This window comes from Lissotriton vulgaris, chromosome 7, assembly GCF_964263255.1.
Source record: "Lissotriton vulgaris chromosome 7, aLisVul1.2, whole genome shotgun sequence".
NCBI lineage: Eukaryota > Metazoa > Chordata > Amphibia > Caudata > Salamandridae > Lissotriton > Lissotriton vulgaris.
The window spans coordinates 1,619,752,854-1,619,780,342 of NC_141695.1; the positions used below are offsets into that span (position 1 = coordinate 1,619,752,854).

Here is a 27,489-nt window from a genome sequence, read left to right on the forward strand (position 1 = left end):
TGGTGGTGGAAGGAGATCTGGTTCGCCATCAGCTGGTCGCAAGTGGGTGGCATGGGTGGAGGGACATTCACTAAGTGGAGGGAGTAGGCCCTCTGGACAATTTGAAGAACCCAGTGGACTGATGTTCCAGACTTCAGTGGAGCAGGTGATGACATTTTTTGCCTTCCACTAGGTGCCCATGAAGGTAAGAGGGCAAACTAAAGGGGATTTGAAGGCTGCAGCTGCCGCCTGGGTGAATGGTAGACCTCTGGCTATCGACCCACAGGGTCTGTGGGTACTGCGTCCTCAATCACACAGAGAAGCTCGCACGCCGTGGTGGCAGTGCTGTTAAAGAAACAGCTGGAAGCCCCTTCTGTGGCCACGAAAGGTGGACTGGGGTTGGCAGGGGCCATGGAACGGCCCCAGGACCTGGCTGTAGCTCTGCTATCCCTGTAGCACTCCAGCACAGAGTCTACCTGAAGAGACTGGATTCATAAATGGGCATGTCCTTAACCCCTTCGATGCTGATGACGGAACGGTTCCGTCATCAGAGTCGGTTGAGCTGTGCTGATGACGGAACCGTTCCGTCATGACTCCGCCCGCGCAAGGCGGAGTCAGCATGGGCGGGGAATTCGCGCCGCATGGATGCGGTTAAACAAAGCTTGGATATACCAGAAAAGTCTGTAGTTCTCAGCTATGTGTGGTGCCGTAAGGCCACCAATCAAAGAAACTTCTCTGCCCAGCGAGTTGGTTGTGTCTAGTCCACATGGAATTGTGAATTTAGCTACATCTCTATCATCAGCCATAGCTTGAGAGCGTATGGCTCAGGTCTCCTCCGGGACCATAGGCAGAAACTGCCCAACCAAATATCACAAGGAAGGGGAGCAACTGACCAAAAGGCACGCAGTGTTCACAGACCGCAGTGCCAGGCTGGTGTAAGAAAGCACTCTCTTTCCTAAGGTGAGCATCCTATGATTCCATATCCAGTGAGGTAGTAGAGAATGCGCCAGAATTCACACAAGTGGTGGAGGCTTGGCCCACCATGCTCTTATCAGTAGGGTGTTGTGTGAAGAAATTGGGTGCCCCTGGAGGCTGGGCAGTGGCAGCGGCCAATCATCCTGTTCAAAGGTACCCATGTGCAGGGTTTGGACCAAGTACCCAGAAGGACGCCTACGAGGGCTTCATTGAATGGGGTAAGTTGTCCTGAGGGGGGGTCACTTCAGGTTGAAGCACCTACGTCAAGACTTTAGTCTTGACTGCCACTGAGGATAGACTAAGGTTCAGGACCTCAGCCGCCCTACTCACGACCATAGCAAAAGAAGCCCTCCTCCTCCGTAGCCATGCTAGCGGGAGAAAGGATGAGAGTATCTAGAGAAGAGTCCAGTTTGCTGGTCTCTGCCAAATCCTCATACCAGTCCTTATTGGGGTCTAGGGGCTGGTATTCTTCATTGTCCATTGACCCCCTCTCAATTCTCCCAGAGTCCGAGCACAAAGTAATAGGGGTCCAGCCTTGCCTGGAAGCCACAGCTTCCAGACGGGATCAGACACTGCCCCTACAGCTCTGTCAGAGTCAGGGCTGAGAAGGGGGAGGTCGCCGGCATTGGGGCCGGAGCTGTGGAAGGTCGAGACGGTATGACTGGCGTCAGTTCAGATCCATCCATGGACCAAAGGGACCTGACTGGAGCAAGGGGGCCACCGGCGGAGAAGCAGTGGGTGGCCACTCCCAAACCCGCAGGGCCCGATGGCGTGGAACATACCACATAAATATGAGGTGCATGGCCATCTAGAACTCACAGGGTAGGGTGAAGGTCTCTTTGGATCAAAGAAACTCACGGCGGTGAGGAGCCAGCCCAGGCAGGCTTACGTGCGGAGCCGGACCTCGAATGACTATGTTCCCTCGTCGGAAGACTTCGATGGACACGGCTTAGTAGAACACCTCTTTGACTTCTTACTCTTCTTGCACTTGTGGGACTTACCCAATGGCTTCGAGTGAAACAAGGATGTTGGACTCCATGACTGGACTAACCCTAGGACCTCCCTCTCAACTGGAATCGAGTCTGCTGCAGCGTCGCAATTCAGGCTAAAAGGAGCCTGAGGGAGTGCTACCTCAAGGCCTGGGGGTGCATGGCACAGCAGTTGACACAGGTAATCGAGTCGTAGGAGCGCTGAGGGACGGAGGCTCCTCCCGGGAAGGTTCTAGAGGGAGGTCGGAGCTGATTGGCTAACGATGAGAGGTCGGTCCTTTTTACATAAGGACGTGGAAAGGCCCCAAAGGGGAGGCCCTTCGGCCTATGTTCTCTATGTATGTCCTTAGGACATTACTTTTTTATGTACCGGAGGCTCCCGTCTCGGCGACGGGGAATGATTCAGGCATGTGAATCTATGAAAGACACCCAAATACTGGATAAGCATCAGAACAATATGCAGGTCCCTCACTAACATCTGCAGATTTCAGAGGCCGCAAGGCATGAAATCAGTCTTCATGGTGGACACCCTGCCTCACCAGGAGAAAAATCTCAAAAAGACTTCAACAAAAAGTGAAAAAATTCTGTCATAAATGGATTGGGGTAGCTCTCTATGAATCTAGGCGTGGAAAGAAAAGAACGGACGTCAGCGTGCTGTGGTTGTCCCTATATAGGCACTGCGCCTGTCACTTCCGGTGCCGGTGCCTCGAGGCAAATGACGACACCTACCAGGGTGCAGGGGTACTGCACACAAAAGATTTGCAAATCCAGCCTGACCCCTGGGGATAATGCTAAGTTAAGGAATCTATGGCCAGTAATCTCTATCTGATGCATGTTTTTCAAGTTATAAATGGAGCCTTTGGGAACATAATGGCAGTGGTGTAACAAAAGCCCCCAGAGTCCCCCTGCGCTCCGGGGGCCCCCTCAGGTACTGGAAGGTCCCTGACCTGAGACCTGCAAACTGGGTCCGGAGCCTGGGGGGGGGCCTCTAGTTTTGTTACACCACTGCATAATCGGCACCAGTATATATCTAATTCACACCTGAACCTCAACAGTGGAGATCACCACATTCCGCATACATTTTTCAAACCATGTATTACTTTAACATTCCTGCAGGTCTTTTAAAGCGTGCAGAAGAGCTTCTGCTCCCACGGACATCAGAAAAGGTGAGGAGAATGGCTGTTCTCAGTGGCAGGTATGAACAATTGTTACTTGCCTGTAAACGGGTGGTTCTCCAGTATTGGTGTCTTTCATAGATTCACATGCTTGAATATTCCCAGTCGTAGAAGTGGGAGTCCCACGGTAAATATTATCGCAATAAGATGCTAATAAAATAAGTATGTAAAAACAGAACGCATAAAAAATACACAGTAGAAATGCATAGAAATTCCAAGACATAATTCCTACATAGGAATACATGGCAGAGAGAAAAACACTTGCAACATATCTATGTCATTATGTTAGTCTAAACTGCAACCAATCAGGCGCAAGTACCCCTCCAGAACCTTCTCCTCAGAGCTCAGTCCCTCAGATTTTCGTAGCACAGGAGTGACAATAGAGTCAATGAGGAGAAGCGAGCCTCTGAGGGGAGGTGGGTGGGTCGTACGTGAATCTATGAAAGACACCAATACTGGAGAACCACCTGTTTACAGGTAACAATTGTTCTCCAGTATTGGGGTGTCTTTCATAAATTCACATGCTTGAATAGAATAGTGCAAACAAAACAGGTGATGGACCGAATGTGGATCAATGTCACACATTCATCCCAGTCCAAAGATCTGGGCCCAAATCCATCGCTTTTTTACACTCCACACCACCCTGGGTTAGACAATGGCGATATGCAAATCAGCTCTGACCCTGTGCCCCATGGGAACAGTCCAGTCCGAACTACAAAAGTCATGTCCTTCCCAGAACGGAATCAAACATCCGAGGACCGGACCGGTTTCGAGGTAACACCTCTCATCAGCCCGGCTAGCTTGACTCCAGTGGTGTGGAGTGCCTGGGACCCACGTCTGAGCATCCCCAGCGCACCTATGGCGGAATTTGCAAACAAAACAGGTGATGGACCGAATGTGGATCAATGTCACACATTCATCCCAGTCCAAAGATCTGGGCCCAAATCCATCGCTTTTTTGCACTTCACACCACCCTGCAATTGCCGCCCTAAGTGCGCTGGGGATGCCCAGACGTGGGTCCCAGGCACTCCACACCACTGGAGTCAAGATAGCCGGGCTGATGAGGTGTTACCTCGAAACCGGTCCGGTCCTCGGATGCTTGATTCCGTTCTGGGAAGGACATGGCTTTTGTAGTTCGGACTGGACTGTTCCCATGAGGCACAGGGTCAGAGCTGATTTGCATATCGCCATTGTCTAACCCAGGATGGTGTGGAGTGCAAAAAAACGATGGATTTGGGCCCAGATCTTTTGACTGGGATGAATGTGTGACATTGATCCACATTCGGTCCATCACCTGTTTTGTTTGCAATTGCCGCCATAAGTGCGCTGGGGATGCTCAGACGTGGGTCCCAGGCACTCCACACCACTGGAGTCAAGCTAGCCGGGCTGATGAGGTGTTACCTCGAAACCGGTCCGGTCCTCGGATGCTTGATTCCGTTCTGGGAAGGACATGGCTTTTGTAGTTCGGACTGGACTGTTCCCATGGGGCACAGGGTCAGAGCTGATTTGCATATCGCCATTGTCTAACCCAGGGTGGTGTGGAGTGCAAAAAAACGATGGATTTGGGCCCAGATCTTTTGACTGGGATGAATGTGTGACATTGATCCACATTCGGTCCATCACCTGTTTTGTTTGAATAGAATAGTGAGCAGTAGTAGCCGAAAAAGGCTCGAAGAAACCATGCAACAACATGGAAGAAAACTCCATTGAGTATAATAAAGTTATGCAAGTAATAACCATAAGCAAAATAACCATAATGGAGGAGGGAAGACAGAGGCTCACCTTAGTTAATAGGATTGCCAAGCACTGCCTGTCCCACTGCCGTATCTGCGTCATTGATGGCATCCAGGCAATAGTGTCTTGTGAAAGTATGCCTGCTGGACCATGTGGCCGCTCTGCAGATTTGATGAAGCTGCACACCGGCAAACAGGGCAGTAGAAGATGACATTGCCCTGGTGGAATGGGCCCTGACGGAAGACTGAAGATTCCTGCCGGCTTGCTGATGGCAGATAGCAATTGCTGAAGAAATCCAACGTGCAATAGTTGGCCTGGTAACAGGACGTCCCTTGCGCTGAGTCCATAGACAATGAATAGTTGATCAGACTTGCAAAAAGGTGCTGTCCTATTGATGTAAAATTTAAGACCTCTTTTAATGTCCAAGGAATGTAGGCGTGGCTCTACCGGAGATGGAGGATTGGCAAAGAAAGTTTTTAAGAAAACAGGTTTGTTAATGTGAAAGTCAGTACGTACTTTAGGAAGGAAAGTAGGGTTGGTACGAAGCACTACACAGTCCGATTTGAATTGGAGAAATTGAGGTTTAATGGTGAAAGCGTGAATATCGCTTACTCTTCGAGATGATGTCAGAGCAAGGAGAAGGGCTACCTTCCAGGTGAGAAATTTTAAGTCTGTTCTGTGGATGGGCTCGAATGGTGCTTTCATTAGTTGAGCCAGTACGACATTAAGATGCCAAGTGGGAGAGGACGCCGAATGGGCGGGAACCTCCGGAATAATCCTTTCAAAAACTGGCGAATGACTCTGGGGGAGCAGAGCGAGGTGGAACCATCTTGACGGTAGCGGGAAATCGCCGCCAAGAAGACTCAAGGTGGAATGTGAAAGTCCTGATTGAGCCAGTTGCAGAAAGAACAGAAGAAGCTGATCCGGAGTAGAATGAAGAGGATGAATATTGGCATCTGCGCACCAATGACAAAACCTCTTCCACTTGAGTTTGTAGGTTTTGACTGTAGACTGAGCTCTTGCCTGAGCGAGAATGTCCCTGCATGCTGGTGAAATATTTAAATGGGCAAATTCAAGGTGCTCCTGTTCCAGGCCGATAATTTCAGAGACGAGGGGTTCGGATGACATACTTGACCCCCGTCCATTGTGAGGAGATCCGCTCGATAATGCAGAAGTATGGGTTCGCACTGGGAGAGGAGAAGCAGCTCCGAGAACCATGCTCGTCGAGGCCATCTGAGAGCAATGAGGAGGATGTGGCAAGGTTGGCTCCGCATTTTCCACAGCACGCGAGGAACTAGTGGAATCTGAAGAAAAACGTAGGCGAATAGATCGCACTAGTTCATCAAAAGGGCATTCCCGCACGATCCGGGGTGAGGATGCCAACTTGCATAAGATGGGCATTTCCGGTTCTCCGGGGTTGCAAAGAGATCCAAGGGTGGGTAACCCCACCGTCAAAAGACTAGGTCGAGTGTTGGTTGATGTAACTGCCACTCGTGAGTGGAAGACGTGGATCTGCTGAGGGAATCCGCTAGGATGTTGGAGACTCTTGGCAGATGAACGGCAGACAGGGTGACGGATTGCCCAATCCCAGATCGACTATGCCAGACGAGACAAGAGAGGAGATTTGGTTCCGCCCTGTTTGTTGACATAGTGTATGCTGGTCGTGTTGTCCGTTTGAATAAGGACTGACTCCCCCTTGATCAAAGGATGGAATGACTTGAGTGCTAGAAAGATGGCCATCAATTCCAGCCGGTTGATGTGCCAAGAGTGCTGAGGCAGAGTCCATTTGCCTTTGATCGACAGACCTTGAAGGTGAGCACCCCACCCTTCAAAGGATGCGTCCGTCGTCAGATTGAGTTCCGGAGAGGTGGTGAGGACAGTAACCCTTGCCGCGATGTTGGACTGTTGCACCCACCACTGTAGAGCCGCTTTCATGTGAGCGGTGACACAGACTATGTCGTTGAATGATCCGTTGACTTGACGCAATTGCCCGTCCAGTTCTTCCTGAATAGGGCGAGTTTTCAATCTGCAGTTCGGGATCAGAGAAATGCATGATGATGCCATCCCCCGAAAAGACTTCAAGATCCGGACTGAAACTGCCTCGTGGCTCGTATTTGCGCAAAACAGTCTGAGTATCTTCGGCTGGCGCTGAAGAGACACGGACGCTTTGGCTACGGAAGTGTCCAGGGTAGCGCCCAGAAAGGTTATGCAGAGAGCTGGGACAAACTGGGACTTCGACATTGATGGAGAGGCCGAGGGAGCGGAAGACCTCCTGACAGCATTGTGTGTCCCGAACCAACTGGCTGCGAGATTGAGATTTGAGAAGGCAATCGTCCAGGTATGGAAAAATGTGGACGCCCTGGAGCCGCAGGTAGGCTATCACAGGAGCTAACACTTTCGTGAAGACACGAGGGGCGGAGCGTAGGCCGAAAGGCAGCCCCCGGAACTGGAAGTCTCTCCATCCCACTCGGAAGCGCAAGTACTTTCGATGACTTGGAAGAATTGGCACATGAAAGTAAGTGTCCTGGAGGTCGATGGTGGTTATGCAGTCGTCTTGGGACAGAAGACGCAAAATCCCCATGAGAGTGAGCATACGAAAGGATTGGGATTTGAGATATTTGTTCAGCGCTCGTAAGTCCAGAATCGGATGCCAGTCTCCCGATTTCTTGAGGATAAGGAAAAAACGGGAATAGAACCCCCTTCCTCTTTGAGACTTTGTAACCACTTCGATGGCGCCCTTCATAATCATAATCCGAATTTGTTGGAACTCCTCCTTGAGGTGGGGTGGAGGCGGGCCGGATGGAGGAGTGGGAGGAGGAATCTTGACGAACTCCAAAGCATAGCCCTTCGCTACAATGTCCAGAACCCAACAGTCTGAGGTGATGGAGGACCATTGAGAAGAGTACAGGGAGATTCAACCTCCAACTTTTCAGGGGAAAGAAAAGTCATTGTCGTTTAGAGGTAGATCCTCTATATGCAGACTTTCCTCTATAGGATTTGGAGGACTGCTGACGGGAGGACTGCTGCTGCTGAGAAGAGTTGCGCTGATTACCCTGGTTATAGGAGCAGTATGTTTGATGAGATCCTCCACGAAAATTGGAGTTGGTGCTGGGTCCACGTGCGCCATGAAAAGGTTATTTTCGGAACTGTAAGGTCCCTAAAGAGCGAGCAGTCTCGGTGTCCTTTTTAATGGCTTGGAGAGCCTCATCAACATGTGCTCCAAAGAGTGACTCTCCTTCATACGGCATATCAAGGATCTTTGCCTGAACCTCTTAACGAAACGAGGTGGAGCAGAGCCATCCCTGTCTCTGCAACACAGCTGCCCCTGCAAGCTGTCAGAAACCAGTCGATGTGATGTCTACTGAGCAGTCTATGATCTCCTCAGCTGCTCTCTCACCGTCCTGCAAAATTTTCAAGGATTCAGCCCTGGAGGACTCCGGGATGAGGGCTACAAGGACAGCCATGTCAGACCACATCTAACGATCGTATCGCCCTAGAATAGCTAAAGCATTCGCTGCTCTCACCGTGGTAGAGGCCATTGATGTCAATTTCCGCCCAATGGCGTCCATGCGACGACCCTCCCAATCTGGAGGAGCTGTAATAGAAGATGCTGGGTTCCTTGAGCGACGCTGAGCAGCTTGAGTGACCACTGAATCAGACTTCGGCTGCGAAATCAGGCACGCAGGTGAACAAATGGGTGCCTTATATTTGTTTTCTAGGCGAGGCATTTGTGCAGGGATGGTATTTAGTGTCTGCATAAGTTTCAACCCTTCGTTCCATATGAAATCAATAATTGGGACTGTATGGACCTGCTTAAATGGCTGATTCTTAAAATCATACAGGAAACAGTCCTCTTCTCTTTGGACTCTTGGCAGTTTAAAGCGTTGAGCCGCTCTGTCCAATAACTGATGGAAGCTGGCAATGTCCACTGGCGGCGAATCCCCAGGTGTCACTGGAGGAGGGGACGGCGTCTAGATTTGGTAGTCGTCCCAATCGGCGTATGGTGTTGTCGTCGTGGTCATCATCCTGGACTTCGCCCTCTTCACGATCAGGGCGAACGTCATCCTCTTAATCCTTCAACATATGTTGTAGGTTAGAAAGGAGAGACAGAGGCAGTGTCGCTGTTGGAACCTGCACCGCTTGTTCTTCATCCTGAAAATAATGCTCTTCAGGTTCCACACCATAGTCCTGGCACTTAATGACTAATTCCGAAGGACTGCGTACCGCCCCAAAAGGGCCACCGTCTTACTCTTCTGAACCAGAGTCCTCTTCAGAGCCAGTGGCAAACAATGGCGAAGGTGGCTGCTTGTCGTCTGGAATAGACAAGCGGTCTACCTGAAACTGGCGACGTTGGTGTAGTGGGCTGACGTTGGAAAGACCAGAACCTGACGTAGGAAGTGGCAGCAATGGCAACGATGCAAAAGAGGAGGTAGTCACCGTCAACAAAGTAGTAGTCGACTTAGCTGATGACGACGGCAGAAGCGTCGACGAAGAGGCAGATGAGGATTCCGCCATCGACAGTGTCACCGTCGACGGCGCTGTCGTCGACGGGTCTGGTGTCGACGAGGTCTTCAACGTCGACGACGAAGTGGCCGTCGACGGAGTCGTAGACGATGATGAAGATGCTGCCGTCGACGAAGCACTCAGACGGGATCGACGACAAAGATTTAACAGCTCCAGTCGACGAAGATGTCGTCGACGAGAGAATTTTCTTTGTCGAGGATAGGATAGGTATCATCGACGAGACAGGTCTAGAGCCCATAGATACCTTCGTCGACAGATGACGTTGACGTAACCGATGTCGACGAGCCAGCAGCAGATGTCGTCACAGTCGCCGTCGACGAGCCGGAGATGACAGGTCTCATCGTCGGGACGATCGTCGACGCTCCTGTCGACGATTTAATATGTTTCTTGGTGGAAACATGACTGGAAGAAGCATAAGACGCCTAAGAGTCATATCTCGTGGGCGAAGGAGGAGGAGAAGACACCGCAGGACCAACAGAAAAAGAGTTTCTTTTTCGTTAGAAATGGAGAAGGCAAGTCCTGCACACTGCTACACTTACTGGCTGCTTTAGAAGTACTAGACATAAGGCTGTCAGCGTCAGAAAGAGGATTATCCTTGTCCTTAAGTCTCTGCAACCAGAGGAGGGGACGACCTTCCCTGTCTTTAAGGGTCTTAGTAGAAAAGGTCCTGCAAAACTTGCATTTGCTCACCTCATGGTCCGGGTAAAGACAATATATACACTTGCTGTGGGGATCTTCAGAGTATAAGCGCAGCTTCCCACAGGAAGAACAGGGTCTAAATAAAGACTTCTTACTTGGAAACCAGAAGAAAAGTTGAGAAAAACTAAGCAGAGCTCATGGACACACCCTACACACGACGTGCAGTAGAAAATCTGAGGGACTGAGATCTGAGGAGAAGGTTCTGGAGGGGTGCTTGCGCCTGATTGGCTGTAGTTTGGACTAACATAATGACATGGATATGTTGCAAGTGTTTTTCTCTCTGCTAAGTATTCCTATGTAGGAATTATGTCTTGGTATTTCTATGCATTTCTACTGTGTTATGTTTTTACATACATGTTATTAGCATCTTATTGCTATGGTATTTACCGTGGGACTCCCACTTCGACGACGGGGAATATTCAACCATGTAAATCTATGAAAGACACTCTAATACTGGAGAAAAGAAAGGCTTTAGTCGCAACATTTCTTGAAAGATAAAAAGGCAAGAAGTTTTACAAAAGTCAGCCCAACAAATAAAGAACTTCTATAGATTGAAATATGTTTAACCTATCACTTCCGGTCGTGGAGCCTCAGATGTACTCTTAAATTGACTGATAGTCTGCTCCTTCCCCATAACATGTGTGGCTCCCTTTCTCCACCCCTTTTATCTAGAATTGTGTTGGGAATCTAACGTTATTACCAGTTTTGAAAAAAAATATTAAATCTAAGAGGTAGCACCAATCTAGATCATAAATGCCCTTTATTTATAACATTAAGAATAACGTATCTAGACATCCAAAACAATTGAATTAATTCTAAACAATTAGACATATCATTTTAGGACTTGCAGAAGACTTAACAAAAATATTAAACTGGAATTGCTTATAGTAAGCATAGAGGTTGGGGAACAGGATCACATTTCAAAGTACCCCAGGTCATTCCCCTCACAGCTCCTATTTAGCTCACATTGATCAGTAGGAGTAACCTTCTAAAATCCCATGTTTAAATAGCATGTTTTACTAGAAAGAAGAGTAGCACTGGATAACGTTCTTGAATGGACTTCACTTTACCCCAAAAATATTGAATTGTATGTAAATTTTGCACTGAATTCCTTAGCGAATATAATGAAACAGTTAAAACGGTTGTATACATTTAATTTGTTTCATGGGTTATAAAAGCAAACAAAATGGTGAATATTGTTGACAATCATCTACTTTTAACACTTTCATTTGTTTAATTGTCCTCTTTGAAAACTCAGAGCTACGTTTACAATTCCACAAGAACATGCAGAAAGAAAAACGTGCAAGTAATTTAGTGCCCATTACCTCGGCAGTCACTGATAGGTTTTACAGTGAAGACTATATATTAAAGATAACCTCTACTCCTATAAATTACAGGTTCCTTTTAACCGCATCGCTGCTGCGGTGATTTTGGCGCTGTGCGGCTGTTTTCCGTTTTCCGCGTTACATGACGAGCTCAGCTCGTCATCAGCACACGCCACCCGTGGCTGATGACGAGCTCAGCTCGTCATCAGCAGCGAAGGGGTTAAGTAGAATTCTGCATAAATCTAAATATGCAAGTTTCCTCTCAGTCAGAGACTTCTCTTATAAGTCGAACAATGACAAAGAACACAGCCAAAAAGACAGGTAAAACTCAGACAAATCTAAAAACCGCAAACATACCAAATTTGGAAAATAATTCTTTTAGTCTTTTGTCATCCATTTCGTCCCCAAAGTTCTTGATGTAAACATTTGTAAACTCCATCACTTTGGCGCCATATTCTGCTTCCCGCTCTCTGCGGGATTTGAAATGGCCGACAAAACTGCAGGAAATAGAACAGGATTTGGTCTAGAAAGAGTAGTAAAATAACACACAATGTAATTGCAAACACTGTACTCCATCAAGATAATGCAAGCTATACTAAGTGACAGACTAACATAGAAAGTTTTACTAAATAAATGAGTTTTACTTACACCTTGCGATCATTGAGCAGCATTCCATTCATTGTGTCAATGGCACGATTTGCTGCTTCTTGTGTTTCAAAATGAACAAAACCATAACCTCTTGAGCCATTTTCATCACAAACTACCTATAGACAGAAACAATTCATATTTGAAAAACAGAGTAGGACCATTTGAACGCTACTAGCAAATTATTTTAAGATTAGGAAGAACAGAAATAAAGTTGATTCCATAATAGTTATTCAAATCTACTGTACATAGATCCAAACATTTTAGGAGAATTTGTCAAACTTTACAAAACGTTGTTACCCATATCATAGTCCTTCTGATCCAGACATCACAACTTGCCTCTCATCCATAGATAAATCTTTCAATACTTCGATTATTCAGATTTAAAGATGGACATCAATTTGTTAGAACTTCAAACTGCATTATCCTTCCTTAAACCTTAAAAAACTCCTGGCCCTCATGGCTTCACTTTTACATTTTCTTTTTACACATTTTTCTATATTGCTTCTCCCTCCATTATCTTGTCTTATTGCCTCTTTTCTTCATAAAGGTGAATCAGGATCCTTTTTGGACGCCCTTATCGGTCTCATTCCAAAAGATGGAGAAGATTCAGAATAATGTCAAAATTATAGACCCATTTCTCTCATCAATATAGACTATTAAAAAAACTCAAAAGCCTTAGCTCTTCGTCTAGGATCGTTTCTGTCCAAACTTCTTGGAAAAGAAAAAGCCACTACAATCAAGGAGAGGTATATATCTGATAATACACGTCTCCTATTTGATGTTTCACCTAAATCTTCAAGACCTTTGGATCCTTAGGCAGCAATTACTTTAGATGAAGAGAAGGTTTTTAACATATAAATTGGTACTTTGTTTCATACTCTCAAATGGGTTGGATCAAAAATCACCCTCATCTCACTTTCCTATTTTTCACCCCAGGCAGAAATTTTTACTAACGGCCTTACCTACCCTTAAATTACATTAGGTAGAGATGTCTGTCAAGGCTGCCCTCTTTCCCCCCCTTCTCTAATTTAGCTTTAGAACCTTTAGTCTCTAAAAGTAGACAAAACCCAGCCTTACAGAGTTACCCATGGAATAATCATCATATCAAAATGGCAGCTTTCATTTATTTCATAAACTTCAAACATCGTTTGCTGCTTTTTCCTAGAAGTAACTCCTTATTCTCTTTTCTCTGGGTACAAATTAAACAACAAGCATTCTTTAAAAAAAGATTTTTCAAATCACTAAGTTTTCCTGGAATACAACAAAAAAAAAAAAACATTTAGGGTTATGGTTTTACCAATCACTGAAATCTTCTATTTCATTAATCCTAGAGGATTGTATTTATACATTTACAAATTTTGGTAATCATTGGCATCCTTCACATCCCGCCTGGTGGGTATAGCCTTGCAACTATAAAGATGATGCTAGTACCCGTTCTATATTCTAACATTCCGTCACCTATCCCATCCAAATTCTTTAAACAAATCAACTCTATACTCTTTTGTGGAATGGGAAAAACTTGTAAATGCACTTCATATAAATAAACATTTACCGGAAGGTGACAGAAAAATTGTTTAATATGGGTCTAAGAACTCTTAGTTAATACATTTCTGACTTTTGTTCAAGCTCAAAATCTTTTTACTTTCTTTTCTTCCTTTCAAAATAGAGGCCACATATTACACACCATTATGACAGTTGTTACTCTTCTTCAGTCTTGGGCTGATACCTCTCCACTACCCATCTCCCCACTATGCACACTTCTCCAAGACTTCTTCAATTTATCAGTGTTTATGTAATATTCCCATTGATCGAGCAAAATTAGATATTGTTTTGGCTTGAGAACGTGACAATCATGCAAAGTCTTCTTTTCAAAGACAATATATCATTGAGAAAGTTCATCAACCCACTTTGATTTCCTTTTGTCGGCTCCAACTGACTTCACCTATGGCTTATAGATTTTTTTTTTAAACATAAAAGACTTATTAAATCTGCTTAATAATGTTTTTTCGTAATGTCATCAGATTGTTTGCTAATTTTGACCTTGTATGAACTTCTGCTTTCACTATCCCAATTTTCTGTTTCCCTTCCCCCTTTCTTTCAAGATGCCTCTTACATTGTTTTTAATTGTATTATCTTGTTTTACTTGTTAAATCCTACTAAAATCCTTTTAAACTGAAAAAAGAGTAAGACCATTAACAAGTCAATGAAAATTGATTTGTACTTAAGAAGCATTGTGCATGAGTTAGTGAAGAATTCTTCAACATCATTTTATGAAGGGCGTTCTTTTTAAATTGGATCACAGGAAAGTCATTTCTACTATTAAATACAACTGCACATATACATTTAAAATGGCAAAAGTGGCATCAAATGGGAGGAGGGATGGGAGGACAAAGTCTCGCTATACGCAGACGATATGCTCATATACATGACCACACCCGAGACCGGCATCCCAGCACTATTGGATCTTTGCGACACGCATGGGCGCACATCGGGTTACACTCTCAATTGGTCGAAATCCACCATATACACATTAAAAGGCCCAGAGCCGAGACTACAGGGGAACTGTCCTATGCTTAAGACGTCGGCCTCTTTCAAGTATCTGGGTATCATCATCGCGAGCGGGGAAACAGACTTTTTCGTAAACAACCTAAAACCACCTATAGACCGCCTGCGAGCGGATGTTAAGCACTGGGCGGCCCTCCCCCTGACCCTACTGGGCAGGGCGGCACTGTACAAGATGATGGCCCTCCCAAGACTCCTTTACGTACTGGAAAACACTCCGCACCTGGTACCACAGCGTTATTTTCAACAGATAGTGGCACTGGTCACGGTCCTGCTCTGGAACACGGGCCCGGCGCGCATAGCATATGACAAACTGGTAAAGAGCTGGTACGAGGGTGGCATAGCGCTCCCCAACATTCAGCTCTATTACTGGGCGGCCCAACTCAAGATTATAAATTACTGGATCCACGCCCCGAAGAACGACCCGGCCTATCGGGCGGATTGGTCACAACTGGGGACGGACTGTATGCTGTCCGTACTTTACAACAAGTCACAACTGAAGGCCCTGATCGGTCCGACCAAACACACGGCGGCACTATGGCACGTGACGCAGACCCGTCTGGGGTGGGCAGGCCGACTCACTAAAATGACACCCTTGTGGGACACGAAAGCGCTGGGGAACCTGAGAAGCTGTAAGGGGTTTGACCGGTGGGACTCAATAGGTATTTCTACAATAGGAGACCTCTGGGAAAGTGACTCAGTATTACCATTTCCACAGTTGCAACAGCAATACAACCTCGGACCCACAGAAACGTTTAGGTATGTCCAGATTAGGCATGCATTACTACAGGCCATCCCGGCCGGCACCACACTACCAGACTCCTCTCCTTTGGAGGATAGATTGCTAACTGACTTCATGCTCCAGAGTGCCACCTCCCTCACATACAAGAAGCTGATCAACAACCTCAAAGACCCGACGCTAAAACTTAAGGAGAAATGGGAGGGGGAACTAGGCGATACAGACGAATTTGAGTGGAATGAGGCCCTGGCCTCCCCAAAAGAGGTGGGAATCTCTAGTAGGCTCAGACTGGTACAGCTTAAAATCTTACACCGCATCTATTACACCAGAACACTGCTGCACAAAATACAAAGAGCAACACACCCCTACTGTTTGCGAGGCTGCGGGGAGGAAGGGACATTGTTCCACACACTATGGGACTGCCCCCAGATACGTGAATTCTGGAGACAGGTGCTCCGATCCATCTCCCAGGCCCTCAAACTTTCAGTCCTGCCTGAACCGCGTAAATGCCTTCTAAACATCTGGGACCCGAACGACCTGGGTAGATCTGAACTGATTTGGGCGACACTGGCATTGACCGTGGCTAAGCGGGATATAGCACAGAAATGGGGGGCGCAAGAAGCACCCACCGCCAATAGGTGGGCTAAAAACATGGACATCCTAATGGTAACAGAGAGAGCGGTTTATGTGATTCGAGCGGCGCCCAGGAAATGGAACAAAGTCTGGGCGGCATGGAACTTGTACAGAGGGGAACTTTGTGAGCCCTTGCCGGAAGGAGAGGAATCGGACTCCGAGGGGGAGGAGGAGTGAATGAACGACTGCGAGGGGGTGGCCTCAGGCATGTAACACGAGTATACAGGTGGCACTGGCCTGAACATCTCTTGTGATACGATCAGCGGCACAGATGACTACGAGCTGTGGGGGGAGTTCGGGGGATGTGATGACACAGGGTTGGGGGGGGATATGTTGGGGAGTTTGTTCTTAGTAGTTAAGGGGAGGGAGACATAATCATCACTGAAATAGGGAAGAGGGGTTATCGAGGTAATGCACGTTGTGAACAGATGGCGCATGTCGAATGCTTAGACGAGACCCTTGTCACGGCAGGAACTATGTCTTAATTACGTAATGGTAGCCCGCGAATTATTGCACAGAAAAGATGTACGAACACACAGGATTACAAATTGATTGTATGCAATTGGTTGACCATTATTCCTTCCTACCAATAAAGTTTAAAAAAAAAAAAAATGGCAAAAGTGGCAATTTGGAAAAGCAAAGAGTAATTAACTGAAGAGTACCAAAAGCCATTGTGTTTTTGTCCTGCCGCTTAGTTTTAACCTAGGCACCTACCACCCAGGAACCGTTAAATTGAGGGAAGCATAATTGTTCTTTCAGAACTCAATATACCAACATTACATTCTTAGAATATTGACAAGGCTACATCCACCTGTAGAACAGCATCTCAGAAAAGCCACACTTTGCAACATACTTATGTTAAAATCACTGAGAAACAAGATCAAGATGTTTTTACCAGCAAGCGTTCCTTAAAAGGACACAAATTAATCCTACAAGTATGAGGTGTCAATACCCTTTCAACACATCTATATTACAATCTTACATCTTTTCTGAGGTCCCCTAGAGTCGTTACTCGGAAGAAGAATGCTGTGCACCAAATGCCTACTTAATTACTGCATCACCAAGGCTGTGAATCTGCCGTAAAGAGAAATATTGGAAAAACACCATCTAAACATACCAGTAAAGTCATTGCAGTAGTTTTATAATTGCCATTTCCTAAAGGAGGTCAGTCAGTCAATCCACTTTATTCTATTAATTAAAATCGTAAAAGTACAGCACAAAGAATACAAAATCCACTAGACAAATAAAACACATTAACAGTGAAATTCATCAGTAATAAAACAATGTGTCGAATTATAGAACATTTCCTTAAAATATAGATCTATGGGTTTTAAGCATGAATAATCATAGGAAATTTCCTTTTCTTGAGGCGAACAGCAGCAACAAGGAAACTAGCAACATTAAAAATATCACAAGTACTGTTAAACATCTGATGGTAAAGCAACGCTGGTCTAACCTATAAAAAGCCTTTATCCTTCAATAAGGGGACTAAAAACTTCCCGCGAATATCATCGTAGTAACGGCAAATCATCATAAAGTGCAATGTATCCTGTGGGGAATGGTTATCACACAGGCACCGAGCAGCATCCTCTGGTTTACACCACCCCGGCAAATCCCTCAGCGTGAAATGGATCAGATTAAAACGAAATCTAGTGAGGAGCCAGCTGTGGATAGGCTTGGTCATAATTCCCAGATAGGTCTCGATTAACAGAGGATTTTGTCAAATAATGGGCCCTAACCTTAGGTTTCTGTAGCTCCTGCTCCTCTCGATTCAACGCTCTAAATTCAGAAACTGGGATTTTACCCAAATCACAACTACCCCTCAGGAGAATTAAAAAGATCAGGCCGCCCCAATTTAAAGAGCATGAGTTTAACATAAGACAGCCATGGAAAACTACTGGCTTTGTCCAGCTTAACGCAGTCCTGCAGGATCCGATGGTTCAGGGTAATATCTGCGTTAAGCCAGGTTTTAAGCCAACAAATCAGCAGTGCTGGGCTCAACAGATCTGAAACATAGCACAACCCCAATTCCTGATGAGAAGCGAAAGTTGAGGAACATTGTGTTAAAGGAAGAAGGGCACTTCTAAATATATTTTCTGCTAACTGTACCCCATCCTGCGGTTTGTAACCCAAAATAGATGAGCCATACTTAGCAATTGCCAGGCACTTAGATATGTAAATGTTAAGCATGGCCTCAAACTGCCTCGCCCCCAAGCGCTGTGCAAACCCTAATAAAGCTGAGGTAGAACAACTACATTCTTTTTAACTCTCTGTTGGGGGACCCAAGAGCATTTTTCATTGAAAAGTACCCCCAAATAAGTAAAGGTCACCTCAGCCCCATTACAAAAAAAGGATTGAGACATCCTATTTCCTCGGCCCATTGTCATAACATGAGATTTTGAAATATTAACTGACAGGTCCAGGGACAGCATGTAAGCTCCAAAGGCATCCAAAAGCCTTTGTAGACCTACAGCAGTAGGGGCTAGTAACACAGCATTGTCCGCGTATAGAACAGGGATAAACCTTTCCTCTACACGCGGAATGTCAGGGGTTGCCACTACTAGTGATTTTTCAAGCGAATGGATATAAAGAGTGAAGAGTAGTGGCGCCAGTATGCACCCCTGTCGGACACCCCTGCCCGATTTAAAGTGCTTTGTGCAATTCCCTGCTTGAGAGACCCTAACTGAAGCGGATAGATCCTGGTGCAAATCAGCCAAAAAGTAAACCAGGCAAGGATCAATGCCCATATCATGCAAAATGGTCCACAGCTTTAATATGTTAACCAGATCGAATCCTGAGGAAAGGTCCATAAAGGCCATATGTAATAAACCTGATTTAGCCATTGTGTATTTGCCCATTAAAAGATAAAGATTAAGGCACTGATCCATGGTGCTTCTGCCCTGCCTGAATCCGTATTGAGGGTTGGATAGGACATAATTAATATTTACCCAAACCATTACTTTGGCTAGAATTGCCTTACCTAGAATTTTGTCAAACTGAATGGGCTTCAGCACAACAAAGCCTTGTCACATTAACAACCATCTTTTCACCCTTCACATTGTCCCAACAAAACAAAAAACCTCCTCCCAGACTGCATCTCGCTTAGACCTCCAGTGTATCTACAGTCCAACTTTCCAAACTGTTTCACTCATTACATTTAATTTTGCAGTTCGGTACACAAAACTACTTTAATGAACACAGGGCTTCAAACATGTCGCACCTTAAGCAGAATATTTCTCCTTTGGTAGGGAACCTTGAAAACATTGCTAGTTTCAAAGATATATTTCTGTATGGGCTAAGGATCCATCTAAAGAACATTAATATTGTTTGACCTCGGAACGTTAGAGCTCGCAGTCTGTTAGGGTATGCAACACTATTATAACTCTGTTCCCTGGTTGCGCTCGCTTTTCTTGCCTCTGTTCCCAGGTTGCGCTCGCTTTTCTTGCCTCTGTTCCCTGGTTGTGCTACTTTTTCTTGCCTCTGTTCCCTGGTTGGGCTCGCTTTTCTTGCCTCTGTTCCCTGGTTGTGCTAGTTTTTCTTGCCTCGCTTCCCCGATTGTGCCGTTTTTTTGTCTTCTGCCCCCGGATTGTGCTCGTTTTTCTTGCTCTGTTCCCTGATTGTGCTGGCTTTTCTTGCCTCTGCCCCCCTGATTGTGCTAGGTTTTCTTGCCTCTGCCCCCCTGATTGTGCATGTGAAAGAATATTATCATGTAAAACAGTTGATTGGTCATAGCTGGAGACCATTCTGACAATACTAAGTGCATGTAAGTCAATGCGAGATATAAAACATATAACAAAACTAGGTATAGAAGATCAGCACTTCACTTCAATTATTTTAGAGCTAGTGTGTGTGGCTGTGTGTGTGGCTCTGAGTGTGGGTGGCTCGGTGTGTGTGTGGCTCTGTGTGTGTGTGGCTCTGTGTGTGTGTGTGTGTGCAAATGCAATAGGTCTCACATTTGCGAGAGATTAAGCTATTACTCTCTACTACTCTCCAATGCTTACCTATTGCCATTGTAAATGACAATACCATATATTTATCGGTTTAAGAAAAAAACTATAAATGAAACAAATGACATTTGCAATGCCAATAGCTCTAACTTTAACAAAGACGAGACCATTGCATTATAAATGCTTGTTGACTAGTGTCTGTGGGATTCAATGAGTAAAGCAATCCCTCCCTCTCTAAAAACCACATTTCCCCCTGATCTGTTGAAGTGGTTTAATGAGACCATTATGCAGCAAGTCACCCTAAGCAACACTTCACCCTTACACGGGGCCTGAAAGGTATTGGGTTAATCTCTGGAGAGACATCTATGCTTTCAATCAAAGTAGTGAGAGAATTAAATGAATGTAGGTTCTGACAAATGCTCATCCGACTCAAAATTTCAATGTGGCATGAAAAGCTGGAGAAATATAAAGGCATATGTCCTCATGACCTATCGGTGTTCAAGCAAACTCCGGGTGTCCTAGCAGCTACGGTATGACCAATATACCACCATTCTTTTATTTTCCACAAGTGCCAACTTCTGTACATACCATAGACAAGGTGCAAGGAAATATTTGAGTAAGCTCGAAATCTGCAGTGCCAATCCTCTGGGCTTATATGTCCCCTGTTGCTAAACTTTAAGTGCTTTCTTGATCTTCCAGATGTAGTTCAAACATATAGCCTGTAAGGCCTGGATAACCACCTTTGCAGTACCCAACAGAATTGTGCAAACATTTGGGTGGAGAATGGTCATTCGCACAGCAGCTATTGTCCAACCCATGAATATGATGGTGGCACCTATTAAGTATTTCTGCTTTGACTGTGCATGCATGCTATATTCCATAGATTTCTCACAAGGGATTTAGAGAGGGTGTTACAGTGGCGGTGCCCAAGTATTCAATTTGCTTTTCTACCCATCGAAAGGGTGCATATTTATTTTCAGATTTTAAACTGTGCATTTCAAGATATGGGTGCTCAAACCCTCAGATTGAGACAATTTGGTCTTCAAGGCTAATACCTTCTAATAATGCTGCAAATCCTCTATCGAGGTTGGGACTGCTCTTTCCTGACTAGTCAGAATTAGACCATCTACAAGTGCTGTAACGTTAAAGACATCCCAAATTCACTCCTTTGGATTTCCAGTTTATCTATCACTCAATTTCCTGGCCCTCTCGTTGCAAGACATCCAACATAAAGGCCCTATACACTCGGTTGTTCGTATATTCATGTTCAACAATAGGACTGCCTCCTTACTACCCCATCTAACCACAATCATATGTAACTTTTTTTTTTATCGCCCGACTTCCCTGCCTTGAATCTAACAATTTTGGTTGGGATGTATTTGGTCTGGTAATAACTGGAATAAAACTGTCACTAGTATTTTAGTTCATAGCAGAGCAACCAAATTAAGTAGAGAATTATATCTAGATGACTTGCGTTTAGGGTCTTAACCTGGTTTGCATATAAAGTATATATAAGCCTCAGACATGGATTTGGGATAGGAATGATAAAAAATGTTTGCAATTCGTTAGTTTAGATAGAGGTTCCAACAACTATGGAGTAAATGTTTTGTAAACACCCAGCTGAAAAGCCACGAGTACCTGGCGCCCTTGAGGACTTAAACTTTCCTATCACAATTAATACTTCGAGCTCAGAGAAAGATTACTCCAAATCCTCCCGCTTTAACTTGGCCACCTTCGGCAGCAAGGTATATAGCACACTCTTCTCTAACTGCCTGCGTTAGGGCTTTTGATTAACACAACTTGAAAAACCTTTTTTTTAACTACCTTTTTAGGTCTGGCTTGAAAGCACAGCTGTAGCCAGATGTAATATGCTCAACCTAAAAAAGAGCTTTGATGAGAACTACGGAGAGGGGCTTTAGCGCCACCCACATGCTGGTAGCTAAAAGTACATGTTTTGATTTTGTGGAAGTTGTGGTCTTCCACAAAACCAAGCTTTCCCTCTACCCTGCTGTGCTTAATATTATATTGTGTTGGTTTACCCACCTGCTCACTTACAGGTATCAAGTATCAAGCTTACAATGGACTGGAACGTGCTCCTGCGGGGGGGGGGTGGGAGGGGGGATCACTGCAATGCAGTTAAAATGTCTTAAGGACAAAATTTATATGCTTGTTTTTCTCTGGCAGCAGCACAGACGGGAGGAAAGTAGCAATAAGCCAATCAGTTGCTATTTTCTAGTTTTAGACTTCAGAGTGCAGTTATGTGTTTGAAAGCAGTATGGGATGCCCTGTGCTACTCTAATTTATATGCATTTTTATTTCTTTTTAGTTCCAACACTGCCTCTGTTACTAAACCTCGCATGTACTCCAATTCATCACTCCGTTTTAGGTTTGGCTTGTGCTGCGCTTGTGAAATCTATTGTAGGAAATTTCTTAAAAGGGACTTACATCCCACCCCTTTGCTTTCCTTGCTTTTCATTGGTTCCTGTGCTTGCCACTGACTTTTACTACATTTCTATTGCCGGTTTCAAATGTCCTCTTTACACCTCAGATTGCCTTTAACAAGCACACTTTAAATGCGTGCAGCTACAGGGAGATTACGTAAACAAGCAGAGCGCAAGTGCTTATTTTTTATGTTTAGCCTATACAGTGCTTATGTACTAATCTCTCCGTGGCTTCACCCATTTCAAGCGTGCTTGTTTTTTTTTTTTCAGATAGCCATTAACAATTGGAGATCTGGATGGGAGATCTCAGCTGTTCAAGGCTTGGTGTTTTGAACTCAGACTTTCAGGAGCAGGAACGGGCCGGCGAAGAACCATAGGAGCATGCCGAAAAAACACACATTCATTCTTCCTTTATGGGATTGGATCAAGGTAGGAACTACACATTTATGACCCACATTAGCTATTAAATGCTAATCACGCATTTAGCGATCCCCACAAAAAAAGTCACTTGGCACAGTAAAACCTCAGCCTTACTTTTAGGGATCATAGTGCTGTTCGTTTCAACCAGCCAGACACCTACATAGTTATACATTTCAATTTTCTAAAAGCGTTTTTATTAGCAAAACACAGCAATTCCAGTAGACTCTTGGCCCATACTACCCGAGCTATCCCATATTAGCAGGTAATGCGGATGCAGGTAGACTGGGTAGTTCATTTGGCCCATATTATTCCTGGTGGCTCACCTTCTCCATGACCTTACTGGAGATCTGTCCAGGAAGGTGTTTTTGTAACCCATTGCTCCTGTGACTTTACAAGTTAATGTAATCCGCTCATTCCTTGGACCTTAACACACAGGCCCACTGTGGTCTCCGGCTTCACCAACGCCCCCAGCACCATTCCTCCAGGGTCTGTAGTCGTGCGTGTAATGCCTGCACCAAGAAGCCTGGTAGATGGCTCTGAAACTTTCAAAAGGCGCTAGACACAACAGTCTTCAGAATATTTTGTAAACATAATTTAATACACAATTTGGTCTAATCGTGTTGCAAATCATTGAACATTAAAGTAAACGGCTTTGTATCACTTTTTGCAGAAAATACAGCATTTCTGCATGTTTTTATTAAGTATGTGGATTATGAGCTATTTTTGAGTAGTAGCTATTTCTCCAATGTTCAGCACAAAAAGCGTCTTAACACTTAGAAGTGCATATCTGTTTGGCAGAGCTGAATCAGACAGAGTTGAAATACACAATACAGGAGTCAACTGTGGCTCTTGTGGACATTGTTGCATGGCTTGTGAAGTACTCTGATGCCTTACAGTCTAGCTAGCGCTGTAATCAATGTCTACTATACTTGTTATCCATGTTGCAAACATTTACTGTTGTAAAGTGCTTTGACTCAGGTGCTATGTATAGACTTGGTCTAGCAAGTGCCATATAAAACTCTCAAATAAAGAAATTTTCTGGGTACGTGCTAAACATCTGAGGCAAGCCCTCAGATTGTGGTCTGAAATTTAAGATAGAAGGGGTCAATATGATGGTTGGTGGACAATGTGAATATTTATTGTTCCCTATGGTTGAGTATCACTTGTGTTATACTTTCCTTTTGCAGACGCTTCTGTGAATCAGAGTTGTAGTTTTCGTATTGTAGTACAGACCGCTTGTCTCCCTGCTCACTCAAAGAAGAATTATGTAGGCTTCAGAGAGTGATACACTTTAACTAATCAATTTAGGTGTTTACACTTTTAGGATCCTGCTGTCCCAATTGTTACCACAGGTGGAGATGTTGCACTTCGATTCACAGGGTAGGCGGCTTGGCTGACCATATGAGATGGTTCCTTTAGGGCAGTCTTCTTACTTTAAGATTTTGCCTGCACATCGCTTACATTGTGTTTGTTTTTCATCAGTCCTTTACCTAATCTGCCCATGGCTGCACAGAGTTCAACCCTACTAATCAGGTAAATTGTTTTGTCACTTGACCTCCCCCCTTTACCTAATATCCTGCTTTAAAATACCACCAACAGGACAATATATTGCCTTTCTCAATTAACAGCTCATAACACTAACGAATGAATGAATGAATGCAATGAGTTTTGTCATGCATAAACTTAGTCCAATGGGCAGCAAGGCGCCTAATTCAAATAATACAGCTCGCAAATCAAACCAGCATTCTCTCATTGGTAGGCTTTGGTAAAGTACCACGTCTTAAGGGCCTTTTTGAACAGATCAATTGAGGGTAGGGTTTTGACATCAAGTGGAAGAGAGTTCCAGAGCTTAGGAGCGGTGACAGAAAAAGCTCTCGCTTCCCATCTGGCTAGCCTTGTACGGGGCACTACCAGTTGAAATAACCCAGCAGATCGAAGAGATCTGGTTGGGATATAGCGGGTAAGCAGAGACCCAAGTGCCTCGTCCGTGCCAGCCGCAAGAGCTCTGTATGTAAGACATAGAATCTTAAAAAAGACTCTATGCTGAACAGGGAGCCAATGAAGATCTCTCCTAGCAGTCGTGGCTGATGATGCCAAGGGGAGGGCCAGAACAAAATGCGCTGCAGCATTCTGCACGATTTGCAGTCGATGGATAAGGCCCTTGTTGGACACCACATACAGGGAGTTGCAATAATCGAGCCTGGAGCCAACAAGAGCGACTGCAATCTGCTTACGAGCCTGGAGAGAAAGATAGTTACTGATCCTATTTAGAATCCTGATAACACCCCAGCATGTGGCCACGGTCCTATTTACTTGGAGCGTCAGAGAGTGAGGTGTCAAAGACCACGCCGAGATTTCTGGCTGATTAAGAGGGAGTGGGGCAGATGCCAAGAGATGAAGGTCACCACTCGCTCGACCAAACATCTTGGTCTTTCCCAAAGACCAAGACCTCTGTCTTGTCGCCATTTAGCTTTAGGGAATTGATGATCATCCAATCTTCCACATGTTGCATGCATGACCTAAAGCTGATGGCGGATGTATGGACAGAGGAATGAGCCAGTGACACCATGATCTGGGTGTCGTCAGCGTAGGACACCACCTCCATCCCCTGCGATATTACTAGTCTAGCAAGGGGGGCCACATAGATGTTAAACAGGGTCGGACTAAGGGCCGACCCTTGTGGCACCCCACATTGCAATGACTTGGCAGGGGAGAGGACATTTCCAAGCTTTACTCTCTGTTCTCTACCAAGGAGAAAGGAGTTAAGAAGATTCAAGGCCGGCTCAGTAACCCCTGCCTCCCTAAGCCGGGATGTTAAAATGGCGGGAGACAGGGTATCGAACGCGGCTGTGAGATCTAATAGGACCAGTAATGTAGTTTGGCCACTATCCACTTTGCGTCGGATGTTGTCTACTACAACAGTGAGTGCGGATTCGGTACTGTGGTACTTTCTGAATCTGTGCTGTGTGTTATCAAGATATTCACTGGTCTCAAGAAAAGTGGAGAGGTGAGAGTTGAGGTGTGCCTCCAATATTTTTGCAGGGGCCGGGAGCAGAGAGATTGGCCTGAAGTTTTTAAAAAGGCCAGGATCCAAAGACGGTTTCTTAAGGAGAGGCTTCACAATAGCCTTCTTCCACACTGGTGGAAAGGAACCCTGGACAATAGCCCTATTCATGACTTCCAACATGCGCGGAAGAATGCTGTTTCTACACTCCTTCAGTATTTTTAGCGGTAAAGGATCCATTGGGGAGGAAGATTTAGTCCTATCAAGGAGGTTCAGTCCTTCCAAAGACAATAAGGGAAATTGCATGCATAATTTGGAAGGGCCTTCACCCAAAGTGTCCAGACTGGCTATGGCAGAAGGAATATCCTTATCCAAGGAGTGGTGTTGGGCTTCTAAAGCGATGTGAATGTCCGAGATTTTGCTGTGAAAGAAGTCGGAGATGTTATTACAAAGATCCTGAGAGCTAACTACTGGATCAGGGAGTTGGAGAGAGCATAGTGAATCAGCAATTTTAAAAAGTTCCCTAGATGAGGTTAGGGAACCTGTAAGATTGGAAAAGTACTCCTGCTTTTCCCCTACAACTCTGTTTGTAGTCCCGTAAAGCGGACTTATGAACCTCTCGATCTTTCGGATCCCAGGATTTCCTCCCGCTTCTCTCGCTGCTCCTACACCCTTGCCTTAAGAGTCTCAGATGTTCAGAGAACCAGGGTGCAGTGGGTTTCTGCCGAGCTACATATCGAAGGGAGGCGGGGGCAAGCTTTTCAACAGCATTGGTAATAGAGTCCATAAGTTCTTGAGCTGCCTCATCCGCATCCTTCAAGGAGAAAGACTCCGAGATCCGAATATGAGCAGCAATAGTGTCATCTGTAATATTTCTAAAGTTTCTCCTAAGAGTAAATGAAGTAGCGACATGATTAGCTAAGGGCAGGGCAAGAGGAGCAAGTTCAAGCGGTACTGCAAAATGATCTGTCCAGACCAACGGCAAAGGCGGGCCAGTAGATAGCCTAGAATCACTAGAAAATACCCCATCAAGAATATGGCCAGCCTTGTGTGTTGGGCTGCACACCAACTGAACGAGGTCACAAGCTCCGAGTGACTCAAATAATGTCAGGGTATCCTTTGAGTTGATTTCATCAAGATGGAAATTGAAATCACCCAAGATGGAAAGATAGGATTTTCCAAAATAAGGTTCTAGGATTCTGAGTAGATCTGAAGAAAAACTAGCCCTAGGGCCGGGTGGCCTGTATATGAGTATCCCAGTAAAAGAGACAGATGGAGCAAACAAAATGCAAAAATAGAGTGCCTCAAAGCGATCTCCAGGCATTGATAGAGATTTAACAGTGCAAGAAAAAGAAGATTTAAAAAGAACGGCAATTCCTCCACCTCTAAGCAGTGGTCTTATCGGACTTATCAGTAACTTACATTGTGGAAGTACTCACAAAACCACAAATTACAAAGAAAAAAATATTATTAATCATATAGTAGGCAAAACCTAATGCTTTTACCAAAGGTTGTTCAAGTTTCCATCCACTTGTTAAGTTTTTTTCTCATTTTCAGTGAGGGGATTAGAGGTAGGCATTGCACCTGGTCCGCTTGTATGTATGTATGTGTCTTGTAAAGCGCACTGCTGCCCTGAGGCGTTGTGGCGCTGTAGACCGCTGGGGAACCCGTCCTGGCTATCCCTGTGAGAAGGTC

General features: G+C 45.1%; 1 protein-coding gene across 2 annotated transcripts in view; it reads right to left on the bottom strand.

The window, feature by feature from the left end:
• LOC147706109 (embryonic polyadenylate-binding protein-like) overlaps positions 1 to 27,489 on the bottom strand; it is a 552,087-nt gene that overhangs the window by 359,870 nt on the left and 164,728 nt on the right. For both annotated transcript variants that reach the window (XM_086929033.1, XM_086929034.1), the window contains 2 exons: positions 12,049 to 12,164; positions 11,758 to 11,897 (listed from right to left, as the gene is read on the bottom strand). In XM_086929033.1, coding sequence (XP_086785159.1) covers positions 11,758 to 11,897; positions 12,049 to 12,164 — 256 coding nt within the window. The remainder of the gene's footprint in view (positions 1 to 11,757; positions 11,898 to 12,048; positions 12,165 to 27,489) is intronic.